This window comes from Scatophagus argus, chromosome 10 (genome assembly GCF_020382885.2).
Source record: "Scatophagus argus isolate fScaArg1 chromosome 10, fScaArg1.pri, whole genome shotgun sequence".
Lineage (NCBI taxonomy): Eukaryota > Metazoa > Chordata > Actinopteri > Scatophagidae > Scatophagus > Scatophagus argus.
Window position 1 is genome coordinate 1239484 of NC_058502.1, and position 10061 is coordinate 1249544.

General features: G+C 45.2%; 1 protein-coding gene across 1 annotated transcript; it reads left to right on the forward strand.

Moving 5' to 3' along the window:
* The first annotated feature begins 3774 nt into the window (after positions 1-3774).
* fgfbp3 (fibroblast growth factor binding protein 3) lies at positions 3775-8335 on the forward strand. Its single transcript, XM_046402834.1, has 3 exons — positions 3775-4648; positions 7370-7649; positions 7719-8335. Exons 2-3 carry the CDS (start codon positions 7375-7377, stop codon positions 8128-8130), a joined length of 687 nt encoding a protein of 228 aa, XP_046258790.1. The 5' UTR covers positions 3775-4648; positions 7370-7374; the 3' UTR covers positions 8131-8335.
* The last annotated feature ends 1726 nt before the right edge of the window (positions 8336-10061 follow it).

A 10061-nucleotide genomic window follows, 5' to 3' on the forward strand; every position in this document is an offset into this window, starting at 1 on the left:
AATTTTTGGCAGCGCATTCGGTGAAAGAGCCGTCCTCGGATCTCCACCGACCCCTGAGCTGAATGAGAAGGAGCTGGGCGGCCACCACAGGGTGTCGACGGGGGGTCAAGCCGTGACCCAGATTTCTGCAGGAGTCTTTGTCCTGGAGGACAGAGCAGATTCTCCTCATTCAACTCACCGAGAGCTACTCACTGTTAGAAATGCAGCCACAGAGGGGAGGAGGAGAAGGAGGCCGACCAAAAGTGACTGAGTTTTCATGTGCTTTCATGCGACAGGACATGCATTGTGGATTATTTGGGGATGCATGCAGATGAGTGGCTCAGCAGATTTTGTTTCTCTCTGGTTGTGTAGATTTGGGCTGCAAAGGCCACAGGCTCTGCAGGAGGCCACGTCACATTCAGGTTCAGCAGGAACAGTCACTTTAATTTTCCCTGCCTTGTGATTCCTCAGTGTGTCTTTTATTTACCACAGCCAACCATTTCAACATGCAGTTCAGAGCAGCTTCACACTGCAGCGCAGTCATTTAAATGCTGTTCAGACGGCAGTTAAAATATATTTAAGCTTATGTGGATAGAAGAAAACTTTTCCACTGAATTTATTCCAGTTTCAACCTAAATTTGTCAAAGTCTTTGACCTGTAAATACTTGCTTGCAAAGGCTTCAATCAAGGCCTGCCAGTGTTGAAAACGTTACAGGCATAAAGAAGTCTGAGCAGATAACAAACAGAAGATCTGACAGGTTTCTCAGAGGACGCAGGCGTCCCCCAAAGCCAGCAGTCTGCGAGAACAGCCACTTCATGTTGTCGAGCTGAAGTGTGATCGCCTCAGCTGTGCGCCTATCACACACTGACAACACGTCACATATTTAACACACACACACAAAAACGACGACCTCCTCAGTAGAGGCAAGAAACGATGACTTTACTGTGTTTAAATGAGGGTGATTCACTGTCAGACGCCATGGAGACGGTCTGACACGTGCGGCTGTCCTCTTACAGTTTTTCTGAATTGCTAAAACACTAATTTCTGTTGTGTGAATCAATTGCCAGGTGTCTAACTCATTCGCTGAATTGAGCATCACTTTGACAAAACCATAAACCATCTTCACATAGTAAAACACTATTTGCAGATCTCAGTCCTTCCTTTTGCAAAACTCTAATGACCATGAGGGAGGCAGGCCAAAGAGTCCAGCCAAACATCAGCTGTGTCCACCATAATCCAGAGATTCAGACATGAGACCAGCTACAGTCTACTTACCTGTACTGTTTTATCAGTGAAAGCTTAAAGTACTACTGTATACTGTATATGTATTTCAGAACATTACATTACATATATTTTGCACATTCTCTTTTTGCCATATGGGGGTGACAGGACACCCACGTTCACACCCCAGCAGGAGGCCATTGTAGCTGACATTGTCCTTCAAAACAATGTCATTAAACTACAGGGAATACAGCAACAAATTACTGAGAACCATACAGACTTTGAGGGAATCAGTAGTGTGGGCCCTGGGTTAGGATGAGGGTTAGGGTTAGGGTTACTAACCCTAGAGAGCCCTTTGAAGGCTGATTCAGGCTGATTTTTTCCCATAGTACCTATCTTACTACAGTTTAAGTTTGAATGCAGAGTAAATGCTAAATCCACTGAGTTGTGAAATCTTTTTTGTCTTTACTTTTGGAGATACAAAATGCATGTGCTATACTTTATTGTGACCAATAAACATTTCTCCATAAGCAACATGCCTTGACCACTGTGTTGTCATTTTTTGGTGTAGTGTTTAATGACTGCTCAGCAGTTTTTCTATTTTGTCTGATTTGTGCGAGATCTGTGCACTGTACGGTTTTGAGCACATGTGAAACTATTTTGAGGTGATGATGTGATGTTGCTAAAAGAATCAGAGGTTTTATGAATGTAGTTTGAGTAAAAAGTTTTGTGTTTGGAATTCTGAGAAAAGGACAGGAGGATTCAAAAAATGTGTTTTACAGTTTTTCTCAGTTCTTTACACACATATACTTGTACTTGAGACACAATGAGCACAACATGTAGCTCATGCACCAACCCCTGAACCAATTCTGCCAAACAACAAGCACAATTCCTGCTTTACACTCAAATTGCAGTTCTAAAACACCACACACAATTCTCTGCATTTGGCACAATTGTCATGAAGAAAATCTCTTGTTTTCACAAGGAGCACGCTGTCATTCAGAGTTCTAAAGCTAATTGTCCGACTGTGCACACTGACTCATCACATGGGCAAACACTTCTCACACAGCTTTACAATTAGCAATCAGAGCTTTAACAAAGAGCAACAGGTGAGCTCTTCTGTTTTGGAGCAACGCATGCCAACATTGGAAACAGGCAGGGCCAGAGGAGGACAGGGAGGACGAGGACGAGGACGAGGACGAGGACGAGGACGAGGACGAGGACGAGGACGTTCACAAACGCGAACCGAAACACACAAACACGTATCCCTCTTCTCCAAGCTGTGGAAGATGCATGTGGAGATAAAGCAGCTGATGCTTTTCATGGCTGGATTCGCCATGCTAGTTCATATTTCCCCCGCTGCTTGGCCAGGGAAAACATTTCTTGTGATGTGGATGAGGTGCTGTGGCCAGACCGAAACAGAAGACAGGAAGCAGCATAGTTGTTTTTTTTTTAACTGCAACTTTGTGTTGGTTGGGATGTGCACTGTGTTCACTGTTTTCGTGGGGAAAATAAAATATATTTGTTACCGTGTATTTGTGTGTTCTGAGTATAAAAACAATATTCTAAAATATTTTACAACACACTTACGTTCAACTGGTTCTTAAACATGTCTGTTCATGTGATGGTTTGTGTGTGTCATTTGAAAACAAAATACCATTGTGAGAAGAAATAACATCGTTTTGAAGGTAAAGTTTCATTTTGCAGGAGAATTGAGGGGTTTTGCACATTGTGTGTTTTCTGATTAGTGTGTAGAGTTCTGAGAATATGAGGCCTGCTTTCAGAAAATGTGTGTAAACAGTTGAGAAAAACTGTAATGTCTGCTTGTCTTTGTTTCAGCTGAAGCTCCTCTGCTCATTGGAGGGTGACTCACATCACCTGTTGCTCAGGACGCGGCTCCTTGCTGATGATTGACAGCAGCTTGGTGCATTCCTCTGTTGGCCAATCAGGATGTGACGACGCCCTCCTCTCAAAGGCTTAAGAGAGGCTGGGAAGAGCAGCCCCAGCTTTTCTGATCTGATATACTGCAGACCTCAGCTTCACAGACAGACAGAAGCTCTGCTCTGTTGAGGCCCTCACCTTTCTTTGCTCTCTTCTTGTTCTTTCTGACTCGTTTCCTTTGGCTCACCTGCATTGGGGCTGCTCTTAGTGCAAGTGATTCTGCCTGCTGTGGAAAAGCCTGCAGCTTTCCTTTGTCTTCTCACTGAGACCTCCTTTTACACAACCCCCTTCACGCAGCTTTCATTTTGTCCCTTTCATTTAATTTGGGGAAACTTTAGAGGGAGCTGAAAGGGTTCTTTCAGTTTCTAAAGAGGCAATGTTTTCATTCAGAAGAAACATAAGAAATCCCAACAAACAAATCAACATGTTTATCATCCCAGCCCAGCTCAGCACTGGAGAATCACACGTGGGTCCTCTTATAAAGGCGTGTCAGGCCTATTAGTCCAGCACCTGTTAGAATGAATGAATGAGCACAACAGCCTCCATCACAGCCTGAAACTCTGGGAGGGATGGTTAACCTTCTCAGGACAGAAGTGAGACTGAAGTCTTTAAAAGTGCACAAACAGCACAGTTTCCAAAGTAAACGTTCAAAAGCTCAAAAATCCTAAGGGATCAACTGAGCCTCCTCTTCGCTGCACTGCGACAGTCTGTATAAAAGTCACACACCTCCGCCAATTAAAGGAACATGAACCTTTCTGGTGCTCAGTCACTATAAAGCATCTGTCATTGTTGGTGGTGAATCCACCCCCTCGTGGTCCTCTGATGGAGCAGGCTCTGCTGCTGCTGATGGGACTTCACTGGCCTTTAAATTTTAATGTCTTGTTCGCTGCTGAGCGCTTTGTTTTCGGGACTCTGACTCTGGGCTGGAGGGTGTTTGTTCTGTCCACAATAACAGCAAAACAAAGTTTACATTTAAAATGAATATTTCCTCACTGAGACGCACGCCTGCCGTTTTGTTACGTTTCCCTGTCGGCTGCTGGTTCATCAGACCTCGTCTGCTGAGGCCATTGAGACTTCAGCCATTAAGAACAAGTGCAACATGTATAAAATGATTAAATGATTTTTATTATATCAAACTGAAATAAAAGCTCAGCACCTTCTGTGTATCATGTGAGCTTCAAAACCAATTCAGCAGGATGCTGCAGGTGGGGCATTTTTGTTTGTGAGCTGACTGACAGCGGAAACCTCGCGGCGTCTTCGGGGCTGCAGAGGAACAAACCTCGGCATGCGTGTCCATTTTGTGAGGTTTGTTCGGGGGGGTGAATGTGGGAGGCGTCCTTGTTTTTGGGTGGGCAGTTCTTCGTATAGTCCTCCTCATTCCACGAACCCCCTCCTTCCTCCTCCTTCCTCCTCCTCCCCCTTTATCCTCGTCTTCTCCCCTCTTTTATCCAAGCGCTGGCGGCCCCCACATTCTCACAGCGACTGCGGGCCGTGGAGCGTCACATGGTAAGAACACCAGGCCTCCGCTCACACTCAGCCAACAAACAAACCTTCTCCAACTCTCAACTGCTTTTCTGCTGCTTCCTAAAACGGTCAAACCAAAATATCAGACTGCTGGAGACAAACAATTGCTTTTTGTCATCATGACTTATTGATGAGGGGAGGATTTGGGCGAGTGGGGGGGTGTGCTGGAGGGGGATTATTTTTGTTTTGCTGCAGTGCGTCTTTGTTTCACCTCCCACAAAGTCGTGTTAAAATGCTGCAGTGGGAAGGAGACTTTGTTATATACTGCTGCTGGATCCGTCATTTAGCTTTCATTGTTTCAGGTCCACCCAGAATCAAAGTCAAGAAAATTAAAAAAAAAATAACATCATAGCATATCAACTTTAAGAGGAAATCTGTTGTGTGTGAGGAAGAAGGCTAACAGGGCTGTTGTTCAGCTTGTTGTTCCGTGTTGCTGCACTTACAACCTGCAGGCACCAGAAGAAGATGTTGGCCGTACGTTTTCTTCTGCACGTTTTCATAGCACATGCTGTATCACATTCAGATTGTGTGTGATCAGTGGAGGGTCGCCGGCGGTGACACCGACCGCGAAGCAGCAGACCACAGCTTGACCACTTCAGCCAATCAGCTCGGTCATTTCTGAAGCTGTGAGGCAGTAAAAGTGGATATTCTGAACGACGTGTGGAGAGTTTCTAGTTGTGACAAAGTCTTTTATTTTGAGACAAAATGTGATCTTTTCCCAACCCTAACCAAGCGTACGAAGCCTGAACCTAAGCGGACTTGAAGCAAAAGTTTGTCAGAAACCTGAAATGTGAAGCATTAACAGATTAAACTGAAGTGCACAGCGTTTATTCTGCCTGTTGGCTTTGAAACTCTTGTTTCAGCCAAGCTGGATGTTTCGCTAACGTTGTGCATTCTGAAAATCACTTCTTCCTAGTCTTATCGAGGAGATCTTTGTTTTACTGAACATCAGAGGCTCAGTCAGACACAAATGTTCACATTTTACAAAGTAAAGGTACAGAAATCTATTTAAAACTTGGTACAATAACAATGCAAAGTCAAACTTACACTGATTCCTGCACAGTGTTTTAGAGCAGGTCAAAAGCTCAGATTTAAAATGTATTGAACATGAACATGACTGAGGGCTGACGATGAATCAGCTGGTAATCAGACCGCAGCAGGTGGTGGAGCTGCTGTAGTGGACTTTCAATGAGTGCAGGACCTCCAAAGCAAAGGCCTTTGACTTGTGATCTCATCTTCACACGTGATTAAACTTTACTGCTCAGAGTGTGTGAGTCACACGCTGTCCCTGAAAGCATCGTGTGCAGGCGCTGACAGAACTGAAGCCACTGCTGCTGCTGTCCACCAAGTGGACGCGTCCACCGGACCAACCAGATGTTCCTCAGTGAGCTTCAGGCAGTGAGCACAGCTAAGATCAGTCTGGTGTAGATAAAAACACGAACTGCACTAAAGCTTGTAAATCTCCCTCGTTTATTCAGGGAACATAAATGCACACGACGCCCTCTCAGTCTCGTTAATGGGATTCATTACAGCAGCTCAGCTCAGTATGTCATCATTAATACAGAAACAACATGTTCAGTCATGTCAAGGCTTTGACACTCACTGATCTAATGTTTAGTAACTGCAGCGAATAACACACAGAGCAAGGAGGCAAAATGAGAGTAATCTGAATGTTTACATGACTCACATTAAAGGAATAATACGCAGAATGTTTTGGTTGCTGTGCAGACACTCCCAGAGACTTGGCAGGAATTACTCCTGTATGAGTCTGTACTGATGAATGTTGTACCTTTCATTTACAGTCCTAATGTTCACTTTTAAATTCTAATGAAATCAAATTAAATTAGATGTGTAAATCATTCCTGTTAGCAGGCTGATTTTTAACTGACATCAGCTGTCACAGATGCACTGCAGCAAATGATTCAGTTATTTGCCTTTTTATTTACACAAATGAATTCTTTTGTATTTCCCTCACTGGTGTCACTTGTTGACATTGTTGGATTTTTCTGCATGCTGAACGACTGGCAGAGTGGAGCCGTCGTCGTCTTCCTCCCGTTTGACAGCTACGTGTCCGCTCTGGACTCTTCTCGGGGTGTTTCTGACGCTTGGCTGGTTTTCAATAAGCTGCTGACAGACACTCAAACCCCACTCTGTGTCCGTTGTTCCCTTTCTAACATTTAGCACTTGGGTTGTGCCACTCTGGGATGCTAATGAGGACGGCATTGAAAAATCCTCCAGTCACTCTGAGATGGATGGCGTTTCTGAACGTCTCCTCTGACCTTCCTCTCATAAAAATACTGTCAGTTACATCAGTGGAGAAAAAGGGAGAAAGTCCAGTTTAAATGTGACAGGATACTATTGTCTCATGTCTTCTGTGGCTCTGGAGAGAAGCTGTCTGAATACCCCGATGTCGTGGGTTTGAAAGACCTGGACGTTTCTCAGGCGAGTAGGCTCTAATAAGACTCTGGAGTCTTGACTTATACTCAAGGCTGAAAATCAATGCAGGATCAAGACTTTAGTAATCCTGATCTTCCTGGAGGACCATGATGAGGTCTTTGGGTGAATGTCAACACTTATTGGACATGTTTCCACGAAGTTTGTTCCACATATCCATACTTAACGCCTTTGGTGCTAATTAGGTGTTAGCTTAGCTTAGCTGGCTTTCATATATTTGTTTTCTTCTGTTCTAATGTCCCTTCCCAGCCACCATGAGTGTCCTGCCATGCGGTTTCCTCTTCCTCCTCCTCCTCTGCCTCCCTGTCCTCAGTGAGGCAAAGCGGCAGCCCGGTCAGGGGAAACCTGACAAACCTCGCCAGCCTCCGTCGTCACCCCCGCCTCCAAAGAGAGCCAGAAACCGCTCGGTGCCCGGCTCTGGAGAGCTGAGCACCAAGGGGGGCCATCGCTGCACCTGGCAGACGTCTGGTGAAGGCCTGGTGAGCCTGCTGGTGAACTGCAGCACTGAAACACTGGGCCAACAGCAGAGGTGAGAGAAACGTTAACCGAGACGTCTCACCTAACTCCACAGTGCGCTGAATGTCTGCTCCTCCTCCAGGTATTGGTGTCGGTATGCCGGTAAACCTGACCTTTGCCAGGCCTACGGGGTGAAGTCCAGCCAGTACTGGAAGCAGCTGGTAGGGAAGCTGAAGAAGAGGCAGAACGCCTGTGAAGGAGAGAAAGTCCTGAAGGCCAAAACCTGCAAGAAGGCTCCCGCCGAGGCCCACATGAAGCTCGCCCAGCGAAGTGGAGAGGACGACCAGAAGGCAGGGAAGAAGAAAGGACCACCAGCGAGTAAGGGCTCAGATGGAGGGAAGGCAGAGAAGAGGAAGAAGGAGGAAGAGGAGAAGATGGAGGAGAGGACTGGGTTTGAGGAGGGAATGGTGAACGACATGGAGCCGGTGCAGAGTTACTGCAGCGAGGGGTGGCACTCCGTCTGCTCCTTCTTTGTCAAGTTTTTTGAGGGTTGAAGGAAATGTAAAATGAATTTCTGAGATCTGATGAGGCACGTTCACAATCGACCTCTGAAGATGTTTGCACGAAGGCCCAGGCAGCTCACAGATATTTTACCTTCAACTTTAGGGTGCACAAGTAGAAAGGCACTTTGAATTTGGTCGTAAAAAAACACACTTGTAGTCTGAGCATTTTTTAAAAATTACAAACTTCTTACAAACGGGGCCCGATGTAATTAGCTGAATGATAATTAAAACCTGGCGATCTTAATCGTATAAAACCGTTAAATAAAAAACGTCCCTCGTGGTCATCACCAACACTTACAATCTGCTGCCGGGAAGTCACAGTGAAGAGCGTTTTAATGGAGGAAAATCAACCTGATGTTTGAGTTCAGTTTGTTAGCCGAGCAGATTTAACTTTGGCACTTGTTGTCCTTTTAAAGTTTGTAGTATGCTTTGTGCAGCGTGACAGCAATCAGCCGCTAGCTGCGCTTACACGAACAACATTTCTTCAGCCTGGAATCATCCTGACTGGAGATTCCAACCTAAAGGTTTCCATGGACGATAAAGTGATCTGATCTGACTTATATCCCCCAGGGCTCCGAATTAGAATTTTAACTGCTGGCCTGATGGGATGAGTCCAACCTACTGGAAAAATAACAATCAATTTAGCAATTTGAGTTTGAGGTTTGTAGGTGGTAACACTTTAAATTACGGAAGGTTTCCGGCACATGAGGTTCAGTGTGATCGAAGCTAATGCTGCTGCTGCTGCTGCTGCTGCTGCTGCTGATGATGATGATGATGATGATGGTGTTTAGCAGGTGAATACATGTACTGATTATCCTCATTCTTGTGATGTGAAACTAATATTTTCTCTGATTGTTGTCAGTCTGTTTGATTTGAGGCTGTACAGCATTTTTAAAAACTATTTCTAAAGACTTTTTTAACACCCATTTATGTAATTCTAAAATAAACAACAAAATGCTTGAAAAAAAGAAATGTTTTGTTTTCCAGTAATTTAAAATGAACATTTAAATGATATTTATTTATCTAACTGATGTCAGTGCAGTGACTTCATAAGCAGAAAACAAAGGAAATCATGAATGAGCCGACAGAAAGTGGAGTCGCGTTTCAGATTCTTCATTGTCCTTTGTCGTCCACTCATAAATTATGGATGAGACAGAGACGCTCAGAGCGACCCGTGTGTCCTTCTCTGCCTCACACTTCACGTCCTGTCATTGTCCAGTTTATCGATCTGTTCATAGCTGAGGGAAACGCTGCCGACTGCGTGTTGAAGAACGGAGAAAATGGCAGAGAGAGAAGAAAAGGAAGGACGTGACTGGGAAAGTCTCAGGGTTCACCTTGTGAATCCTGCAGGTCCACGTCTCTATTGACACGGTGACCAAACACCTCAAATTTTCATAAAACAGAAGAAAGTCCTGACACACAGCACACGGATGAGGGACTCGCTCACACGTAGCTGTACTGTGCACCTGTAACACTGAGAGGAAACGCACACACCTGTCCAGTGGGAGGTCAGGACTGTGTGTCACAATCCTCCTTTCCTGCAGGGACATCAGACAGAACCAAGCTGTGCTAACTTGTATGTGCTCAGATGTGCAGGTCCGCTCAGCACTCTCTCCAGCACTCGATGAGTCCGATACGATGAGTCTGACGGGGCGTGAAGCACCATTTAACACGGTCAGTGGTGCTTCATGGGAAAATTTCTGCTAAATGTGAAAACAAAGCAAACACTCATAACATGCAGAAGATGCTGTAGTGACTTATTGACAGCTCCATAATTACTGCACTTGACGCTGACTCAGGATCAGCAGACGGTGAAAGCGTCTGTGTGCTCAAAGGCGGGGACAGCAGGATGCCTAAAACCCTTTAAAGCTCCTGGTCCCAGAAGGATCAGGTAGTCCAGGTTCGGGAGGTGTTTCGAGTGA